At 38.9% G+C, this 22,784-nt stretch overlaps 1 protein-coding gene across 25 annotated transcripts in view; it reads right to left on the minus strand.

The window, feature by feature from the left end:
* The window catches only part of Map2 (microtubule associated protein 2), a 280,270-nt gene that overhangs the window by 7,994 nt on the left and 249,492 nt on the right, over positions 1-22,784 (minus strand). For 7 of the 25 annotated variants that reach the window (XM_057761426.1, XM_057761424.1, XM_057761427.1 and 4 more), the window contains 8 exons: positions 18,277-21,993; positions 17,884-18,090; positions 17,587-17,721; positions 14,261-14,322; positions 10,178-10,322; positions 7,083-7,423; positions 2,944-3,036; positions 763-844 (listed from right to left, as the gene is read on the minus strand). In XM_057761426.1, the coding sequence (XP_057617409.1) occupies positions 763-844; positions 2,944-3,036; positions 7,083-7,423; positions 10,178-10,322; positions 14,261-14,322; positions 17,587-17,721; positions 17,884-18,090; positions 18,277-21,993 (4,782 nt within the window). The remainder of the gene's footprint in view (positions 1-762; positions 845-2,943; positions 3,037-7,082; positions 7,424-10,177; positions 10,323-14,260; positions 14,323-17,586; positions 17,722-17,883; positions 18,091-18,276; positions 21,994-22,784) is intronic. The other 18 variants (XM_057761448.1, XM_057761434.1, XM_057761433.1 and 15 more) reach the window with 11 other exon arrangements.

The raw sequence follows: 22,784 nt of genomic DNA on the forward strand, positions 1-22,784 counted from the left end.
TTGGTTTATATGTTAAAATGCCAAGCAGATGGATAAGGCCAATTATTTTGCCATCCTGTAATCCAATGGTATGTTATAAATAGTACAGTGTCAAAATATCCTCAAGAACACGAAACATTTGATAGTTATTCATTATTATCTACGTCTGGAGGTGGAATTTAGTACAAGTAAACCATTTGTGATACTCAGAGAAAAAATGACTCATGCCATATTCATACTTTTGAAATGAAGACTCCACCTTGGCAAGTGGGGATTCAAGTTCTGCTTTAAAATCCTATCCATGAGATGCCCGGAAATGATAAGAGAGTCTAGGGCCAGACACACTGGGGGCATATTGCCTTCTGCTGAGGAGTCTCAGTGCTCAAGAGAGAGTTGGAGAAATGAATCAGTAAATGACTTTCTTCAGCTATGAGATCGCATCCCATTTTATATAATGTAAAAAACATAATTTTAAGAAACATATTTGGAAATACTGTCTTCGGTCACTGTTCTTACATATAAGACTCAGTGTATTTTGCAGACTCCATATCCTGAAAGAATTTTGGTGTTCTATACACATGGTCACCTCCAGGTAATTAGGTTCATTTATTCCAAAGGAAGATGCTGTGACAGTTTGTACTTAAATATCTATTAACAAAAGCAGTATCAAGAGTTTGAAACATTTTATTTCCAATCATGTTTTTCACAAAAACATCAAGAATTCTGCTTGTCTACTTCTTCAATCTAATTAAGTATATTACAACTGTTACAAATATTTTTTACCTGGCCTGTGACGAATGTTCTTCAGAGAGCCACATTTGGATGTCACATGGCTTAAGTCTATCTTCTTAGTAACAATTTGTACCTGTGCGAATCACAGGAAATGAACTTTAGAGAGCGTAGACACAGAAGTACCCACAAATCTGGATATGTACTCACACCTGTAACATGTCACATCATATCCACAAACACACACACATCTACACACACAGAGACATGCACACACACATGTAGACAGACACACACAGACATACACCCACAGACACATGCACACAGACATACACACAGACATACACCCACACAGACACACACACAGACATACACCCACACAGACACACACACAGACATACACATACACAGACACACAGACATACACACACACAGACAAGGACACACACAGACATACACAGACACACACACACAGAGGCATACACACAGACCACACACAGATACAGACAGACAGACAGACAGACAGACACACACACACACACACACACACACACACACACTTCTTGTCTCCTCTATTTCAAGCTGGAAAGAAGAACCCAAGCAAGTGAAAACCCTAGAAGAGAAGTCTTATTAGTAGAAAATAGATAATGCTTGTAAGAGCGTGGGGCCATTTGTATTAATAAGGCAAGCGTCCCCTGAGAAAAGCCCACCATGTTAAACTCTTCCACAGCAAGGAACAAAGAGAAGGATGGGTTATCATTCACAAGGTGACTTTTATATAGACGTGACTAATGCTGGTCACAGTAACAAGACAAGCACGGAGACAGAAGAAAGTGCTGAGTAGGCTTTCCTAAACTGTCCCCTTAGCCTGGCTGGATGGAATTTTTCTTATGCACTGGGCTAGAAAATGATACTGCTTTTTCTTGTTTTTCTATTTCATTAAAATGTTTCATCTGTCAATATTTGAAGTGGTCGAGTCTCTGTCAACCTCAGAAGAATGTAAGAATCCCTCAGACACGGGGAATATGCGCAATCAAATAGGTGATTCGTCTTTTACAGGAAGTCTAAGACCATTGTTTTGCAGGTTGGAAGCTCCTACTTAAGCTTAGTATTAGATCTTATGTTATCTGAACATTTTCCTTACTGCTGTATTTGGATCAAAGACATTTGCCGTGTAGGGCAGCATGGTCCATCTTCTGCTACTCTCAAGGGAATAATCTGGATCAGAGAGAGCTTCTTCCGTGAAGTATCATATGTTGTTATACTTATTGTCAGGAGAACAGCCAAGTCAGTGTGGGTACTGATCCTGAGGCATAGAACAGCATCCATGAAGGAGACCAGCAAATGGTCTGCTTTGATTACTGGGGACTGCTCTTTATAGAAAGGACTAACATCTTCTTTTCTTCCAGCCTGAAGACTGAGAAGGAATCTTAGACTGCTATAGGTTCAGGGTCCAACGCTCTATACATTACTTAGGTCACAGATTTTCAGAGTCTCATGGTCAGATGCAGAAAAATAGAATCAGCATGAGTCACTTTTGAAATTATTCTTATTTTATGAGAAACCATAATTTCTTCAGCTTGAGCTAATCTGACTACTTCCACTCTGCCTCCACCAACAGGTAACAAGTATGGATTCAGTATTCATTTCTTTTCATGGGATATTATTTTCACTAAATGAAAAGAGACAGGAAAAATCCCAGCAGGATAAAATGTATGTAAGAACAGCAGTCGTTTTACTTTGAATTATAGATGAGGCATGCTTTCTCAGTTTTGTGTTATTCCAAAAGATATCCTACCTTTCATAAATAATGAATCAGGAAGGAGTGACATCACATACTCTGAGTGCTTTCAAGTGTACCAGTCTTTGCCTCAAGAGTAATTTAAATGAAGTTCAAACAGTGTGAGCCTGACTCACTTTTTCAGAGGAAAAGAAACAGCAATAGAAGCATCTTTGTGATTGAAAAGGCCAAGAAACAGTTAGCAGGTGAGGAGGGTAGCCATTCCCCTCATCCTTCCCCCAGAAAGCCATGGTGCATCTAGCCAGCCTTCCATTCTTAACTGATTGGATAGCAAAGGATGGGAAGCCCATCACCAAGAAAGCAAGCCACGACACCAGACGGCACGTGTTGAGAATGTAGTCTGTCATGAGGAACGTGAAGAAGGAAAGAGGGTGCTGGCTCTGCAGGGCTCCACACACTTTCAAGGCAGCTTTCTCAGAATAGCTTCTACTTACATTTCCGCCCCCAGCAGAATGTTTGATGTTATCCTTGGAACCACATCTTGACTGAACTTTGCTAAAATCGATCTTCTTGTTTAAAATCCTAACCTAAAAGGAATTGGAGGTAACATTTTTCTTTCCAGGTATTGGGCAGAGGAAACCAGAATGTGGAGTACTATAGAGGCCCTCAGCTCCCTTTCACCCATGGTCATGTAGGAGAAGATACTACACCGCAACTGAACGGGCTGTGTCATGGAGTATGAGCCCCCATTTTCCTGGAACCCTGAAGGTCAAGCTCTGGAGCTTTAGGTATACTAGTTTTATAGATATAATCTCAAAACAGGAAGAATGAAAAGTGAAAACTTGGATCATCTGTGAAGGAAACACTGGGGCTCTGGTTTACTCAGTGCAGTACAGTGTGGTTTAGCCCATGATCTTGAAGGATATGCCAGTGCAACTCCCAGTCCCATGTGGGCAATCTTTGGTTATTAACCACTGCCTACACTTAACTGTTCTATTAGCCTATACCGCGTAAGTGAGGTTCATGCTTGGTCTGGCTGACAGTTCCAAGTCAGGATTCCCACTCATACAACAATTCCTGTTCCCTAGGAGGGTCAACAAAGAATCCCAAGGTCTGCTTTGACTGCAGCTATGTCTTTTAAAGGCCCCTGCTTTAATAGCTCCTGAGCAACCATTACCCATTGGAGGCCATTTAGAAACATTCCTTCCATATGCCAAGGTAAGAAAACCAACGACCATCCGTCAGCTGGCTTATATTAGGTCATCTAGACATCATCTAGGCTTTGGTTTCAGCCTCAAGACTTGAGGCAAAATGTCTTATTTCTTTATTCAGGGAGTCAAGCATTCATCCTGAAAACCACAGCAAATCAGGGCCTGGAAAGACATTACTTGCTGCAAGATACTGCAAGAGTCATAACTGTCATAATTTCTTTCATTTGCCTTTTGAACTTAGCGTGCTTTGAGGACAAACAAAATAAATATAGAAGGAAGGACTTAGTTTTGTTATATGCTCATTGCTATCCTTTGTTTACTTTCTTTAAGACACTTCTTCATAACTTAAAAAAACCCACATCTTTAAGGTACAGTTTATCTTCTGCACAAACTCTTAATAACTTTAGTTCAAATGTGCAGTCTTCTTGAGAGAATTAACAAGTCTATGGGTATTTGCAGAAAAGAATCTAAAATTCAAAAGGGCATAGAATCCTATTTTTAGCTAGGCAAGGCTTAAATCACCAGTGCCTGTTTAACAAGAACAAGACAGCTTGTCCCTTGCAGAAAAATATCACTGGCAGCTCTCATCAGGAGCCCAAGGCAAGGACCTCTTGTCAACATTTAAATTCAGAGGATATGATGGTTAGGCTGCTCTCTAGGGCATAACAAAACTTTCAGTGTAAAAACTGTGGGGATAGCAAAGGATGAATAGCTACCGTTAAATATATCGAATTCTAAGTTTTATGTAAGTGGTGGAAGTACTGATTCTCAAACTGTGAAGACTGTTACATTTAAAACCTCAATAATAAATTATCTTCAGAAGGAAAATCATAACAATCTTTATGCCTATTAATATTTTAAATATTTCTGGGAACAAAATAGAATTTATATGAGCCATTTTACTAACTTATGGGGATGAAAGGTATTTTAAATTTTATTTCATAAATTTCAACTTAATCATTAAAGTCTCAAGTGAATCACCACTAAATCATTAGAATGCAAACACTGATTCTGATTCACTTATTGTAAGACTGTAAAACCAAGTTCCGCTCATAGATCTGTTTGACTCTAATTAATGATTTGACATTTTTTATGACTTCCAAATAAATGATTCAATTCAAAAGATTCACCTTGCCAACATCACTTAGAATGTTCTAGAGTCTCAAAATCCTATTACTTAAAAAGCTTACTTTTGTTTTTGTTTTTTTTTTTCCAGAGTCACTCATTTCCCAGGGAAAAACTGAGTAGTATCTCTACTCAATTTGTAATGCGAAGGCTTTGGGCATGAATAATGTTGTACTTTCTACAAGTCTATGTATTGAAATAGCTTGGTAATTTCTTCATATTGATGTTTTCCCTTCATTCAAATTTTTAGAAAGTTCTAAGGAATAGAAGACCAGGTCATTGACATGAATTAACTTGTAAACAGTTTGTTCAGCTTTTCACTGTGTCCTGAGGTCTAGGCTGTTCATGTCCTTGTTTGGCTGAATGAACAGTAAACAAAATGGGAAAGCATTGATTTCAGTTTTGTGAACTCAAAGTACTAATTTCCTCAGAGATTTGAATAATTAGTATTTATAAATATAGCTCTAAAAATTTTGCTACCCTACAAATTTTTGAATTATAGCTTTTCAATCTCTGTTGAATATAGTCAGATATTGGCATCTTTTGAGACATCAAAGGGTTTGATAACAAAAAGATACATATGATCAGTAAAGAAGTCTTTTCCATATAATGTAATGAACTTCAGTGAATAGTTTCCACCTTCATACTATGGTTACTGACACTATTTTCAATCTAAAGTTATTTTATTGTTCACCTATTTATCACTTCCTTAAATAATTAAATGAAAATAAGGCAGTGAAGGAAGACAGTTTACTCCATTTTGGACAGCTTATCAAAAGCTGTGGTGAGGAACTTTCCATTTAAGTTTAATGGGTTGTTAAATGGATTTTATTGAAGTTACTCTTCTAAATGATTTGCATATAATTATTAAAAATTTGACAGGTGGCTATTTCTAAATGATACAAAAGGTCTCCTTCTCTCACATGGGTAAAACTAATGAATGTAAGAACAATGACATGATTCTTACTCTTTTTATTTTATTACAGATCAAATTTGTTAGAATTTGGGTTATATGTTGTACTTTTGGCTTTACAAGTTTCTTACACCTCATATTTTCACAGCATCGTCCTGTGAAATGTGTTGTCTGTGACCACACTATTACAGCCATTCTGTAGGCCCATCGTCCCCCTGCCCCGCCCTGGTCCTGGCTCACCATCTGATTTTTCTTAAGCCCTTGGGCTTTCCTAGAACATAATCATGGTGGGAGAACCACTGAAAGCTGATGGTAAGGAAAGAGCAGCAAGGAATTCTACTATAGACTGTAGGCAGGAATGCTAAAAGATTCACACATCAGCAAGAGCTTTCCCTGAAACCTAAGATAGAATTTTCTTGGCAAGAAGGAAGGATATCAGAAATTAGAGACAGAAACCCTAGGAGACAAGTGGAGGAGCAACAGAAAAAGCATCTAGATTCAGAGAAATCTGGGATCTAATGGAGCATTATGTCTTTGTTCACAAAGGTAGGCATTGCTTTTTGTCCTGTATTTAAAGAATAATTTAAAACATCCTTTCGAAGTTGAACCATCCAATAGGATAGTGATATTCTGAGACATATTAAACAGTATTTTTATCATGTTTTCCAGGCTTTATCCAAGCAAGATCCAGGTCAGAATCGAACGCAGAGCCCTCTGCTTAGAAAGCAAATGAATGTTTGTTCTAGACCTGCTGCCAGAAGGAAAAAGAGCTTTTGTTCATGACAGTAGAGCTCTAAAGTAGAACTTCCATGGTTACAGTTCTGTTCACTAGAACTGTAGAGAGTTATCTGCTTAATGTCAATCAAAATATCCACCCTTTTCAATACCTAGGCAATAAGAGGCAGGTAGCAACTTGGCAAACCACATTGTGATTCTGGAATAAATATTAGGAAATGACAAAGCATATCATTGGTCATAAAGGAAGGAGTTAAAATTGCAATCACTAAAGTTAATAGTGAGGTGAGCTCATTGTCTGAATTCAAGAGAAAACTCAAATCTGTATTACAAGTAACCTTTAATATTTTCAAACCTACAGAGCTGTGGAGATCTATCCAGAAATCAACTAACGGATTCTTGCATAAAGTCAAGCCAACTAGTGTCCACTAATGATCAGAAGGAAACAATGTATTGACTGATTTTCAATGTCTTTCATAAGTTTGGCTCTCCACACGAGATGCAGACTCAGCAATGAATGGTGACCAGTGATCTTGCGTCATCCCCATCTCCTGAGACAGAGCTGTCAGATTATAATGCACAAAACTAACTTAACCATGAGTGGGACTGGATTTCTGACATCAAGTGTGTGATAGCACGGAGTCCTTACCTGACCCCCTTTGGGCTGGTATTTGATGTTGTCAGTTGATCCGATTTTGGACTTGACATTCTTCAGGTCTGGCAGTGGCTGGTTAATAAGGCGAAGCTGCTTGGGAGTCGCTGGGGACTTTGGAGGGGTGCGAATGATGGCAACTTTCTTCTCACTAGGCACCAAGATGGCAGATTTTGGGGTTCCCGGTGTATGAGGGGTCCTGGGATAGCTGGGGGTTCCAGGAGTGCCTGGGGTACGTGAAGAGTAGCTTGGGGGAGTGCCAGGAGTGATCGCAGTGGATCCAGGAGTGGTCGGGGTTGAGGTGCCACTCTTTCCGGTTCTGCGAATTGGCTCTGATCCTTTGTTAACAACCAGATCACACACACACACACACGCGCGCGCACGCACACACACACACACACACGCACGCACGCACGCACGCACACATGGAAAAGAGAGAAAAGAAAACCACACCATGGCATTAGAAAGTTCTCTTCAAGGCACCCTTCTTCCCACATATGGTACTCACAAAGTACTTTATTCCAATGCCTTCAGAACCCTACAAAAGACCACAATAATGCTTAAAGAGGCGAGATCCTCCTTTCCTCTCTTTGGGTTCAAAAGTTGGTGATATCTTAGGATATATGTTAGTATACAAATTAAAAATTTGTACTTTTTCCTATTTAGTCTCATAGTTCTTAGTGAGAATCTTCGAAAACTATTCTTCTGTTTGTATGGTTCCTGAGGCAGAGGGAAGACCTGGAGCTGGAAACAGCACATATTTATTGAGGGATGTCCCTGTGAGGACTCCTGAATGGCACATGGGCCACCCTTTCCTCTCTTCAAGCACATCCGTTCTGAGACTCAGATGTATTTATGATAGACAACTGTGTATTTAGTTCCTACAGTTTTAGCCTGTGTGGGTTTCAGTGTTCACCTCTCAGCTTATATTGAGAGCACAGATAGTTCCAAACTAACACAATTATTAGGAGGGGTTTATTATACCTTGAGTTAAGTGAATCAAGCTCCTAATCTCTACTGAATCTAGCATTACACATGTTCCCTTCTCCTAGAGTTCATGAGGTTCCTGCAGAGAACTGTTTTCTTGAAATTTTTCAGAAGCTGAATAAATGCCAGAACATTCCTGTGTGTAGTTAAGGAGATGGGAGACAGACAGAGAAGGGTGAAATGCTTGCATTTCTAACTGCCTATGTGTGTTTTTGCTATTGCTGCACAGAGCTATAATAGGTCCAATATTTGTACATGTCAACATATCAGTTATAGTCACTACCAAGTGACACAGTGTGGAAGACTTGTGTTCAAAGTAAATCTAGAGAATAACAGCAACCCTGGCTCAGAACATTTTAAAAGCAGTTTATAGACAGACACCTCTTAAGAGAAAAGCAGGGTGGCTCAAAGAAATGAATTCACGTAGAAAGTGCCATTTTGTTTCCATAGCAACACATACAGGCATAATTTAAAATGCTCTTTTGGAGAGCACCTGATGCCTTTGTGTTGTCTTACCCTCTTCTGAGTTCTTGTTTAATGTCCAATTCCAACCCTAGATATTTGGAGTTAAATTCGTTCCCCTGGAGATCACCAACTTCTAAATGTCCTTCCTTCTAGTTCTCTTCCAGCAGTTTATTTTTTTCTATGGTAAGAGTTTTGAGGTTTTCACTGAGTTCTTAGAATAGAATTCAAAGGATCTTAATATTTCATAAAATCAAATAGTGCTGGGCACGAGCATTGTAATTACAGCAACATTTTCGCCATAAACAAAACCACTGAGTATCACGCATGATAGCTGAGTCTGAATAGGACGATTATGATTGAAAATTTGAAAGTAAATGCTGAGTTAAAATCATCTACAATAGGACAGTGGTAGCAGTTTCCATGAGTACATCCTAGCTCCTCAATTACAGGGACCTGGGGCTCCATATTGTGTGATAAAGCCCTTCTCTAACATGGCTGCTTCCAAATCAATGTGAAGGTGTTAAGGCAGGCTGTGAAGCTATCAATGGACTGAAGACCAAATCTGCCCAAGTATTAGTTGTACAGCATTGCCTAGGTTGTTCTCTCTGTTAGGTTAGTCTCTTGTCGTTGAATTGAGGGGGTTAACAAACAACCATCAGAATTGTTAACTCAAGTGTTAACAGTTTTGTATCTAATATGTGTTAAACATGGTAGCTATTTTCACTGACTGGAATAGTGGAATAACAATGGGATATAGGACTTACTAGATGGCCTCGGCACTAATGTAAACTGCAGTGTAATGATTCGAGCATTATACAGATTGCTATAATCACTGATCATCATGGTCCAGGAGTAAAAAGGAATTGAAGATATTGTACAGAACATGTCATGTGAAAGGTCATTTGACATAAGCATTCCTAAGACATTGAGCCTAATTTTCATTTTTCACTTTGTGTGTATGCTTGTGAATATTTTGTGTGTGCAGAAATTAAAGGTGGATAGCAGGTGTCTTTATTGTTTACCACCTTACATTTTGAATCAGGGTCTTCTGCTGAACTCAGGGCTCATAGTTTGGCTGAGTTTCATGGTCACTGAGCTCAGGGACCCTCCTCCATTCAAGGCTGTGCTTACAGACCCCAGCACTGCACACAGTTTTACCCCAGTGCTAGGGAGACAGATTCAGGTTCTTACGATTTTGTAGAGCCCTTGCCTACAGAAATATCTCTCTAACTTTGGATTTTAGGTAGATTTTGCTGGCTTTTCCATCTACGATTTAAGATGTCAAATTCTAGCAAGAGTTTAGCTTGTATAGATGTATAAAACAACTTATTGAGTGATTTTCTCTATTTTTTTTCAGAAATTTTTGTTTCAACTTAGAAATAAGAGAGAAAATATCCTTTTAAAAGTTATTGTCTCAAACTCAGTAGATATTGAAGCAATCTTTTCCAATTTCTTCCATTACTTGTTTTGACTAAGAATTATTTTGGAACAATCTACAATCTAGATTTTCTAATTTTTATCTACGAAGATCATATCTTTAATACAGGTACATTTTTATATAAATACTATAAAATTAAATAAACTTCTCTTTCACTTAATGGATTAGACAATGATTAAGGGAAGCCAAGTAGATAACCTACGGGTGGTCCGCCGCGCTGAAGAGATGGAGCTGTTCAGAGAGAACGAGTTCTCCTCCCTGTCTCCTGATACACCCCTCCGAGGAGGGAGGATGGAGGAAGGTCTTGGGAGGGAAGAACGCTTTTCTGGGCTCTTGGTGACACCATCCTAATTAGAGAAAACAAAGACATGAGGTTCATCTTAGTTATGCAAATTAATTACACTACCCTGACCATTTTTTCCTGGTAGATAAATATTCTTTTATTAGGAAACACCAATCTTCATATACTAATAAAACTTTCTATGACAGTAGAGTTCATATTTTCCTGTTGTACTATCAGAATTTATTATCCTGGAGTGACATGATTGCAAATGAATTATGGATTTCTGTTTTTGAGCAAGAATGTAGATGGAATGAACTTAGAAAAGTTATCTTTATAGTTTGCTAATTGGGCCAAAAGCTTCATTAGCGTAATAGTTTTTTTTTTTTTTGTCAGAATGGACTGGAAGAGGGTTTTGCAGTATAATATTACACCCAGGAACACAACCACCTACCCCTAGAAGTGTGACTGGAACTCTTAAATACACCATATCAAGTTATAATATCATTCTCCCTGCAAAATACTATACACACTTTAAAGTTAAGGGCTTAATAATTTAATGTATCTTTTTCAGTTCCCAGAGTTTGCCTGTGACAGAGATAGTAGTAGATCCTGATATGTCTGATAGAGAGTTCAAGTGTCATATTGAATACAACTTGCTGTTATTAGATTATATATTATTGATGGCATATGCTGTATGTGGAACATGTCACAATGGAAGGCATTGTATTTTGTTGGTTTTTAGTTGATATTTCATAAAACAAATAAGAAATAATAATGAATAGGATCAAGAAAATGGGAACTTGTTTCTTTTCTAACATGGAGGTGGCCCATCAAAGTTTTTCAGTTATATTTGTTATTAATATAATCTTCTGTTAAGACAGTCAAAGATTTCTGAATTTTACTGCTTTCTTACATAGCTACTTACTTCTTTATCTGTGGCTTCATGAAGGCCGGGGAAATATGCTCTCTGAGGGGTTCCTTACCTGGGACAACACTGACTGTCAGCACAATGGCCAATCTTAGGACATTACAAAGTGCTAATCCTTTCGTGAGTAAAATCACACTACTCTAACAGATTGCAATGAGAGTCCCCAAAATCATGAAGTCTACATTTCAAGGATGTGTTCCCAATTAAAAAAAAAACAAAAAACAAAAAACAAAAAAAACTGAGCAGCGAATCAGTCCTAAGATAGGTAGGAATAATACAATGGCAATAAGCAAATCTTCCTATGAGCTGGATTAATAGACAAAGGCAAAGAGTAGATTCTGGATTGCCTAGAGGTTGTATGCATAGTTCTTATTATCATATTCTTATGGATTTTATGTTTGAGGTCCCTGCACAATCTTCAGGTTCACCAGTTATGCTGTAGTTAGAAAGTGTCATGGGCACCTGCAGGAATTGTTCCTTTAATAAGTGTAGCCTTTATGTTGGTAATATATCTATAACTCTATCATGTTTTAAGAATCTTGAAACAGCCGGGCGGTGGTGGCGCACGCCCTAAATCCCAGCACTTGGGAGGCAGAGGCAGGCAGATCTCTGGGAGTTTGAGGCCAGCCTGGTCTACAAGAGCTTGTTCTGGGACAGGCACCAAAGCTACAGAGAAACCCTGTCTCGAAAAACCAAAAAAAAAAAAAAAAAAAAAAAAAAAAAAAAAAAAAAAAATCTTGAAACAATACATATTTGAGGCCCAGTCATGGAAAATATTTACCTTAAGGATTAAGAAGTTTTTTTTTTTAATTATCTGCATTACTTAACCAGAAAAATGATAAGAAATATTATATGAGATCACCTTAGGAGAAAACACAAACTGGTCAAGTTATTTTGTTAGCTGAAATGACTTTTATGGATAAACAACACAGCAATATAATGTATATGAATCCTAAAAAGGCAACCAGCAATGAACAGACTCCTAATAAAAAATCCACAGTACTTAATTTACAGGTAAGGATAAATCCTAGGGAGACTGCATGCAAGGAAAAGTGGACTGGATTAGAGGCTCTAACAGAGGCTGTGCTGTTTGCCACATGTCTCCTGGGAGACACTGTAAGAAATATAGACAGGAATGACAAAGCCAAAGAGATTATTTCAAATAATTACTTTGATTTGGCTGTTCTAAAAATAGAGGATGAAACTGAGATTTTTCATCCCAAGCCTTAACTCTGCAGACACTTCTGTGGAGACATAAGCTTACACAGATGCACATTTCTCTCCTCCCCGTGGTACCAGCACCTTGAGTGGGAAGTGTAATTGGGTTAGCACAAGTCACTATTTCTTGATTGATTTTAGCAGAAAAGAATGGAGTTTAAAATGTAAGCAGGAAAGAAGAATGAAGAGATGACATTGCTTCTAATTAAGCACGAGATAAGCACTAGTATTAAGCCCAACCACGCAAAACTTAAACAAAATAATGGAAGGGGTTGGTGAGCTTATTAATAAAGAGTAACCGAACCTCTGAGTTGGAGTGAATTATTCACAGTAAATCAAATAAGAGGAAATTTGGGGATTTAGAAAACTGTAAAGAAGTATATTAGATATTAGAAGGTGAAACAAATGATAAATCAAAAGCAGAAACAGAATAAACCTTTCTTTAGACACATGTAATTTGGAAGGGCAATGTTAGCTTTATGGCAGTAATGAACATAGCATTTGTTCAAAGTTAAGTATGAAATGCCAATCGTATGAGTTGCTTGGACCTAAAACAACTTGAAAACTTCCTGAAGTTTTCCCAGAATTTCCACTTAAAACTTTTCTAAAGGGGAAATTCTCAGATTTAATTTCTGTATCTGTGACTGAAATTTTCTATATTTTAAAAATAATATAATACCAATAATTATTCCTATATAACAAATACTAAATGACTGTTGTATCTAGGTACTATACTGTCTTATAAAGTTACTATGCTTAGTTTTCCCAACTGGATTTTTTACAGGAAACTTAGAAAATTAGATACAGAAATAAAAGATCATAATAGCCAAAAATGTTCAGGATTCATACATGGTAACATACTAGGTTTTTCAAATCATAAATAAATAGTAGATCCAAATATCACTACCACATTGCACTCAAAATACAGCTCCATATTTATGAAGGCAATAAATGAGTTATATTACTTACAATTTTTTAAGTCATGTGTCTAATTTAAAAGTACTCATATAAACATTGAATTTGTTCTCTTATCAAATAAAGACCCTCAGTTTGAGATGGCTATCAAATATTTGGCCAGTATTGGAAATTAAAAACTGTTTTTATCAATAACAAAGTAGAAGTGTAAAGTATTACCATGGTTTGATAAGCTAAGAACTGTGACTTAAATGGCATATATGATTGTAGGGACCCTAAAATTATCTCATTACCTACATATTGAAATTATTTAGATTGTTCATTGTAAATTTAGGACTTCATTAGCATATATTTAATTATCTCTCTTCCAATCCTAAAAAGAGCAAAATAACTTCATGTTGGTTTCTGTCTTTTTAAAACACAGTTGATGATATAAAGAAATTAAAAAAGGAAAAGGGATTGATACACATACAAAATAGTTAATCATTAATAAAAGCACATTTAAACAATACTCTATTTACTATTACAATTTAGCAAATTAAAAAATAGTATGACTTTGACAATATGGACACTAACTTTAAAATACAATATCGTCCTTAACCAATAATTTTGGTAAGAGAAAATTCACTGCACCAAAGACCTCAATAGCAATAATATTAAACTGTCAACAGGAAGTAGCTTGAAAGCCAGATAACAGGAAACTGAATTTGTGGTGATGAATTAATAAAATGGAATGTCATATTGCCATTAACATGGTTATTTTCCATTCTAGATGAAGCCAGTTTTGGTCTAGATGCTTTAGAGATCATGCTGGGTAAGCAAGCAGTTTAAAATGGACATTTCCAAATAAATATAAATGTCTACCTGACACCTAAATTTTGTAAGACATTGAGTGGACACCAAAAGTAGAGTAAAGCACAAAGCAAGCTTGGTTCACTCACAGTGACTTTGTCCTTTGTCTGTTTAAGTGCACTGGGAGCCTGGGCAGATTCACCACTTGCTGCTGTTGAAAAGAAATAAATAAATTAGTGACTGAAACTCACATAAGTATGTTTCCCAATACCTGGGTGTTCTGTTATGTCACGAGACTAAGGCAAATTACATTTCTTGCTTTTGAGGCTCAAAATCAGTAACCAAAGAAACTTGGGTAACAGTAATACATTATGTGGCTTCAATTAAGTGTGTGTGAATTAACAGAGATCAGTCTACTGAAACACAAGGGAGAACAGCGCACACACTCATTTTCTATGGGACACCAAGGTACTTCTGAGTATTAACTTTGTACACATAGAATCTGTAGATCAGAAGGAACAGAACACCAAGGCAAATGCTACCAGGTGTAAAGGAAAGGAAGCTGGAAAATTGTTTTTGAGTTGGCATGATACAGAAACGCCCAACCCTTCTGTTCTAGAAGCAAGCCACTGGCTTTTGTACAGGTCCTTCTGTATTTTACCTCCCAGGCTGTTATGATCAGCAAACCCCTTTGCCTGTGCCCCTCGTCACTTTGGAGTATGATTGACATACTTGCCTGATGTAAAAATGCACCACAAGAAGGGAAGTTAAACAACTTTGCAGGGACAGAGGATGAGAAACTGCAAGTCCAGTAAATACAGAATGTGTTCTAGGCATGCACTTCCTGTATGACAGTTACCACATCTGTTACTGCTGTTTCTCGATGCTGCTCTTTGCTTCTGGTCTCAGTTTTAAATTCCATTTTCTCTAACACATTTTCTGTGGACAACTTACCTGATTTGACTTTAATATCTCACAACATAAAATCATCATTTGTGTTTTGAAAAATAACAGTATTTGACCAGTATCCCCAGAGATAAAATACTCTAGCTTGTATGTTAATTATTTCCTTAATTTTCCTTGGTAAAGAAATTTTCAGGAAAAAACTATCCTCATAAGCCTCATATGTGTTCTATAAAGGGGTCCTATGCGATGTGAGTTTTTATATCAAGACAATGGGCGCCTACAGTGTGCTTTATTCTATGTAGTACTGGCTAGAAGAATGTTTCAGTTCCTAGCACTGATTTTTTTCTTCAAGAAGCAGTGAAAATGATGTCATTCACTACTTCTATGACATATCCAAAATTCCTACATATATATACATATATGTAGTTTGCTTTAATTCAGCAATATCTAAATTTTGTATAGGCTTCCTGCTGGGGTCTCTTGGTATTTGACTAAAACAAGGGGAGACGCTAGTTAGTCTCCAAATTTAAATTTCCTTTAAAGAATAAGTAAGGAGGGAGGTAAAGTGAATGCCACTGACATGTAGGAGTCACAGGAACTATTTCCAATTATTTTATTTTTCCTCTTAATTTCCACAACTCGGACAGCATTTTTAGCTTTACAGGTAGAATACAGGATTTCTTAAAGATATTCTATTTCTGTAAGTATTTCTCTGAGTCAAATACAATTTCTAAAAATTTAACAGAATCAGCTAATTGAGATAGAAGATGTGGAAGTGGTATGTTAACTCCTAATTTCTAACTTTGGAATGCTTGGTACACTGAGCCTTTCTCAAGATTTGAATATGGAAGAGCCTTCCAATTCAAATCCTGTCTTGGGTATTGTTCTTACATAAATCACACCATATGGTTCCTGTATGTAGGACGCAAACACACACTACTTGGAACTTTGGTCAAAGCATGGTGTTGCACGCTTGCAATCTAAGCACTGGGAAAACCAAATCAGGAGGATCATGAATTCAAGGCTGATCTGGGCTATGTACAAATACCTTATCTCAAAAACTCCAAGCCCCAAAACCTAAGCCTTAAATATAAATCTAAACAAACAAAAATACTAGCAACATTTGGTGGTGGTTCTAGGAGATCAATGACTCTGACCTTTTCTCCAGTTAGGCTAATGATGTCATTCCTAATCTTTAAAGTGACCCATTATATTAAGCCATTTGTAATGTATAATGGAAAGATATTTTGTAGACTATAAGCATATCCACATAGATATTAAGAAAATTTAAAATTAAAACTATCAGAACATGATTAGGCATATAAAGTAAATACCCTGCTACTCTACAGTGAAATTTCCAAATAAAACTGCATTGTAGAGAGCTGTGTAGACTTTTACTATGACTTCTTTTAATAACAGATTTTATGTGCATGTGTATTTTGCCTGCATGTCACTACAACATATGTGTGGTACCCACAGAGGCCAGAAGATGGGGTTGGATCCTCTGGAACTGGAGTTATAGAATTTTGTGAACTGCTATGTGGGTTCTGGGACCCAAACTCAGGTCTCCGAAAGAGCAGGGAGAGTTTGTAACAATAAAGCTGTGTCTAAAGCCCCCTTTAAGATGATGTCTACCATGCTTCATCCTTTGTTCTACTAGATTTTTAAGCTTATAGATGTGTATATTTGGGGGTGACAGAAATGAGCACATGACAAAACAGACATGTGTCTCCCTTCTCTCTTATACTAAGGTGTCTTAATGTAGCCCTGGCTGGAGTCACACTGGAGGTCTACCTGGAGAGCCATCTGACTCTGTCTCCCAGGGCTGAGGCTACAGAAACCAAGTTTATTTCTAATTTAATTAACTCTTAAGGGACTGGAGTTTTAACTTAGTATCCTTCTGCACATTGGATTATAGTGGACCATTTGACAGTCTGTATTAATAAATTTAAGAAAATCCCAAAGATGGAGTATAGGAGGTTGAAGGGAGTTCATTTTGGACTTGAAGAATAAAATCTGATAGGATAGACATCATTTCCTTTCTTTCTTCATCTTTTTTTCCATCTAAAGCAAAAAATCTTGAAAATTAGTATTACTTCAAGAGGTTTTTCATTTCCAATGTCTAAGTCGATATACATTGTCTTAGTGAAGGCAACACCAGTAACAGATTTGGCAGTAACAATTGAGAAAATAGGACAAATATACATGGATTTAAGCATGGAGAAGATAAATAAGCAAAATAATGAGAATGCATACCACGGTTAAATTCATCGCCATCGTCTAAGCAAACACACAGAATGAAAATAGGGATCCCCAGAACGTGACACTAGAGCACAATGCCAAGATACAATCACGCACTGCTATGTCTGAGCAATGACAAAGAGACAGATGGTCATGACCTCTTCTGCAGGGAAGGAAAAAAAAGAATAATGATACAAGACACTTAAATAGCGAAACTGTTCGTGATTGCTGAGATTTGGAAGTAAAACAAAATGAAGAAGCTCTACAATAATGAGGTTAAAATAAAATACGTCTGTTTGCCAGCCACATTGCAGAATTGAACAGTCACCTGTGGTTTTCCGCTTAACACAGGAGAGATGAGTTGGTCTAGTGTATTTGATAGCAGGTTTTAAAATGAGTTTCCTGGAAGGAGAGTGGGCCTGAACTTCTGTTTTTTTAGCAAGTTCAGCCTTCTTATAAACTGCTATGAATAAGAAAACACAAAACAGCATACCATCAGGAAAGAAAATAAACACTCGGAACAAAAATGAACAATTTTTTTCATAAGTAAGGCTTTTTCAGTAGAGTAATAGGAAATTAATAAAAAAAAACACCACATTTTAAAAGAAGTGATTGTTAAATGAACCTTTTTTCCTTCTCACTTCATCCCTGGAGACCGTGCTAGGTTCCTTTTTAGCTACTTTTCTTTCAGGAGTGGAAATTCTGCCTCTCCCGGTTTTAAAGGGTTTTTCTTTTCTATGTTTTTCAAGAGATGGTCTCCGAGCTTCCTTTTCAGCTTTCTCCTCTTTAGGGATAGTTTCTAACTGTTCCTGTATGATGCTTCTATCATCATCTGTGGAGCAAAGCAAAGCATGGCAACAACAACAGTGATAGCATTAGTGACAGATGCATAAAGGCCGTCATATACTTAACATATTGTCATGTAAATAGAGACCCTTCTTTTTTTTTTTTAAATCTTAACCAAATTCCCCACTAGGCTATGGGCTTTATTTGGGAGAAGATTGAAAAAGAAGCACACCTTGAGTGTCCACCCACAGGCTGTCAGCGTCCATGATGGAGTCATCAATGGTGGTCTCGTCTTTGTAATCATCGTAGGTTTCTGTTTTATATTCTGAGTATGCAACCTCTTCTCTCTCAGGGGTAGCTGGGGCATCTGGAGAGCCATCCTTGGGTTCTGCCTGGGCTTCTGCTGCCATTTCTACTTCAAGCTCTTCATCGTGAGGGCACGGTCTCCTTTCCCCCTCAGGCTGAGCTAGAGCTGCAAAGCGCACACTATGGGACCCTGACTCGCCTTCATCGGTTGTGGTCTGCACTACAGTGATGAAGTCATCCTCGATGGTCACTACAGACTCAATCCCACCTTTGTGTTCACCTGGGCAGGTCTCCACAAATTCCTCTCTACTTCCTGGGACAACCAGGTCAGTAATCTGAAGGGTGTCTGAGCGGAAGAGCAGTTTGTCATATTCTCCCCCAGCTTCTATCTCTTCCTCACTTGGGACCTCTGCTGGTTCAGGCACACCTGCTTCAGGCTGTGGCTGGATGACATCAGAAGGTATGGCGGGTATATCTGGAGTCTCTGTGCTTTCTTCCTTTGGCAGCTGAATAAATTCCATTTGAACCTCAGCTTTCTCATCTGTGGATAAGTCAGCCTCCGAAACAGGAGGTGGGCAAGGGATTTCCACAGACAGTTTGCGGGCAACCTCATCTTGAATCAGAGATGACTCTGGAGAGGTTTCCTTCTTGCCGTCATCCGGCTTCAGGGACTCCATCGTGAGGCTCTCATGTTCACCACTAGACTCATAGGACTCTTCTTTGTCTACAGCCTCCTGATGCACCAGGTCAGGCTTTGCTACCTTCTCCTTGACTTCTGTTTCACTGACTTTGAGACCTTCTTTCATGTGGCCAGACTCAATACCCAGGAAAGAATCATCTTCTTGAGGTCCTTTGGATGAGAGGGTCAGTTCCTGAGAAACCTCGAACTTGAGCTCTGTGGCATCTACATTCATCCCTGAAGCCATCTGTCCAAAGTCACTGACATTTATATCTAACGGACTTGGCTCAGCTTTCGTTGCAGCAAAATCTAGTCCCTGATCGGCTTTTGTGGTTGGTTCCACTTCAGCCACCTCTGGTACTGAACTGAGACCTTTTGCTGCTTTCTCTGGTGACGTGTCTTCAGCTGTTGTCAGTTCTTTGGCAGAGGCTTCATCATAGGTTACACCTAACCCAAAGATCTCCACTTTCTCACCAGCCTCTTCAGCCTCCTTGGCAAGTTCCTTCGATTCAACATGCTCTTCACTCTTTTCAAGGACAGTATCCAGTTTGTCATTAGTTTTCCTGTCATGGTCCACCTCCCGACTCAGTCCTGATTTGTCAGCAGAAGTGGGTGGAGATGCCTCTTTCTCAGCAGTGAACTCATCTTTGACTCTTCCTGCAGCTGCAAGTTTTACTTCAATCAGTGAGAGGTCTGTGGCCAAATCTCTACGGACTTTATCATCAGTTCCTTCATAAAATGAGCCACTCTCTCCCGACAAGTTCTCACTGTCTTGAACTGGTGATGGTAGAGGAACTGTGTATTTATTGAACACACAGTATCCTATGTCCTCAAGTTGACTGTCAGGTTTTCCAGTGACTTGGTTTTCATCAGCGACAGGTGGCAAACCAGTACTACTCTCTGCAATCACAGCCTCTGATGGGACTGATTTTCTCCTGGCAACCTCAGCATCTGCACTCACAGAAGCTAACCTGGACCTGGTTCCTGCCAGATCTAGCATCTCAGGCAGGTCAGGGGCCATGACGGTACCATTTTTGTAATATTCTTTGGCTGGGAAGGGCGACTCAGAGGATGTCTCAATCTGAATAATTTGTTCTCCAGTCACTTTTACTTCCTCTCCCTTCTCGCCTTCCTCTTTGCTCTCTACTGGGAAGCAAGGGACCTTCTCCACTGCAGGTGTGGTAGGGGGAAGGTAATCATCTCCTTCATCAATGCTTCCGCTCGTGTTAGTTAAAATATCAGAAGCCAGAGGGGAAAGGTCATGGCCTCGGCCAAAGTTAAACCCAAGGGCAATGGAATCGAGGCAAGACATAGGCAAGTTGATGGACATGCTTCTTTGTTCTATTGCAGACCGTCCACCAAGCCCTAAACTTCGACTAAGGGTCAAATCATCCTTGTTCTTACTGTGAAGGTCCCTTTTCTCCCCATAGACTTTTGGGTCAATAGTGAACATCCTTTCTTGAGGAGAACTTGGTTCTTCAGGTAGCTCAGATGGATAACTCTGGGCAAGAGTGCTGTATCCTGCTTCCTCCGGTGGAGCACTGGGCTGGGATTCTTTTGCCTGAAGTTCCTTTTCATCACGCTGGTCCTTGGGAGGTACAGTGTCAAAAGATTCCTGGGCACTTCCTCTTGCATCACTCAATTCATAGTAATCACTGCCCAACTGCTTGCTTTTTTCCACTTCTTCCTTCGATGCAGATGTTTCAAAGTATTTGGACATTCCCGATTTATCTTCATAAAATGGCACACCAACCTCAGCTATTGTTGCAGACCCAACTCCTTCAAACTTATCTTTGACAGCCATGTTCTCCTCAAAAAGTCCCTGGGTTTCTCTCATTTCACTCACTGCCTCTGGCTCAGATGTCACTTTTTTCAAGGTCTCAGAGGTCATGGCTGGAACTGAAAGAGCTTGTTCCAGACTTATAGGGAAGGAGTCCTGTTTTAACTCATCGGTTACATGTTCTAGGTCTTTCTGTTCTTTGGAGGAAGAAAGCTCGGTGGAGGTCTGAATTACACCTGTTTCATCGTCTCTCAATTTGGGGGGTTCATGTTCTTTTGCCACAGCTTCTTCAATGGAAACCACTAATTTCTCGTCAAGCTTTGTGTGTGGTTCATCTTCGGTGAGTGTAGGTTCCTGACCACTGGGGATTGATGTTTCTTTTATCTCTTGATTTGTGGTACCCTTTTCTTCCCCTGAAACACTTTCCCTGATATCGCCTTCCCCAACTGGATTTTGAGCATCTTTCGGTAGGGTGGCAGCTTCTGAGACTGGAACATCTGCCTTGTCTGCTTTATCTTTCTGTGGCTCCTCATCTCTAGAACTATCTTTGGCAGTAGCTAGGTCACTGGTGTCCTGCAGAGACGTTTTGTCATCTGGTTGGAAGAAGACAGGAGCCAAGGGTTGTGGTACTTCTGTGATTCTTTCATTCTTTATAATATCTAAAGGAAGAGTGAAACTTCCACCATGGAAGGGACTTGGCATGGGAGAATCAAACTGCTTCCCTTCCCATCTTGGAATATCCTCCAGCATGTCTTTTTCCCTCATGGGTGTCAGAGGGCCAGGAGATATTGGGGCAGCTAAACCCCATTCATCTTTCTTTGATTCCATTGGCATTTCAATGAACCAGTCTTTCTGCTCTTTTGGAGCTAGAGGCTCTGCAGACAGGCCGATGCTAGGTACTGCCATGCTTGGTTCTATGTTCTGTTTTATGTCTTCCAGGTTGGTACCAAAAGTGTGCGCAAATGGGACGGGAGGTGACTTTTCCCCTTCCATGTCTTGAACATCCTTTTTATCTTGGGGAGTTTTAGTTATCTCTGGCTGAGGAACTAAGGCAGCATGCTCAAAATCTTCACCAGGCTTACTCTGCATCTCCGATTCCTTTTCTCCCTTGTCTAAAGGCTCAGCGAAAGAGGAAGCCAATTTCTGCGGCTCAGGGAATTCCATCTTCGAGGCTGTAAGTAAATCTGAAGTAATTGGGTTGGTTTTTAAGCAAACAATAGGCAACATCTTTCGGGCAGTAAGCTTAAAATCATACTTACAAAAAGGAGCTGAATGAGCGGGTCAAGGGGAAGCTATGGACCATGCAAGCATGCTGCCCAGTGAAGGATGAACATGGAATGTCAGGACTGGAATCTGTGTGTACTAGTACTGAGTGAAGTCCTCTTCTAAATCAATTGTACATACATTATAAGAAGAGTTGGCCTCAGACTACTTATCCTTTTTGTCTATTTCGTCTCTTCCATACACCATACGGTGCATGTTAGAAGGAAAAAGGGAAGTCTTCATTCTGTTGATTGAGGTGGAAATGAATCCACATCAAGGAATTAGGTAACAGGGTACAAGAACATGTACCTGAAGGATATTTCCTGAGTATTTCAAATTTTCTCACTTGAAAATGAACTGGCAGGTCCTGGGACACATGCCAAGAAACAAATAATGATTCAAGTATTAGCAGTTTCAGGTAACTTGATGAAAAACTGTGAGGACCCATATGGGGATACTGAAAGTTATTGGCAAAAAGTTTTAGAAAATAGCTGAGGTTAAAGTAAACATTTGATGTCAATTTTTACATGCATGACCTAAGAATTGATGAGGCGGTTTGTATTTAATCTAAATTTTTAACTTGCCATCATGGTTTCTGAATTATAACAATGGGAAGAGCAAGACATTTTTCAAAAAAAGTCATCTACTACAATGTCTTCCTCCCCAGGGTCCTGATGTCATTGCCTGGATGTGGCCAGCTAGCAAAACATTG

This window comes from Chionomys nivalis, chromosome 2 (genome assembly GCF_950005125.1).
Source record: "Chionomys nivalis chromosome 2, mChiNiv1.1, whole genome shotgun sequence".
Taxonomy (NCBI): domain Eukaryota; kingdom Metazoa; phylum Chordata; class Mammalia; order Rodentia; family Cricetidae; genus Chionomys; species Chionomys nivalis.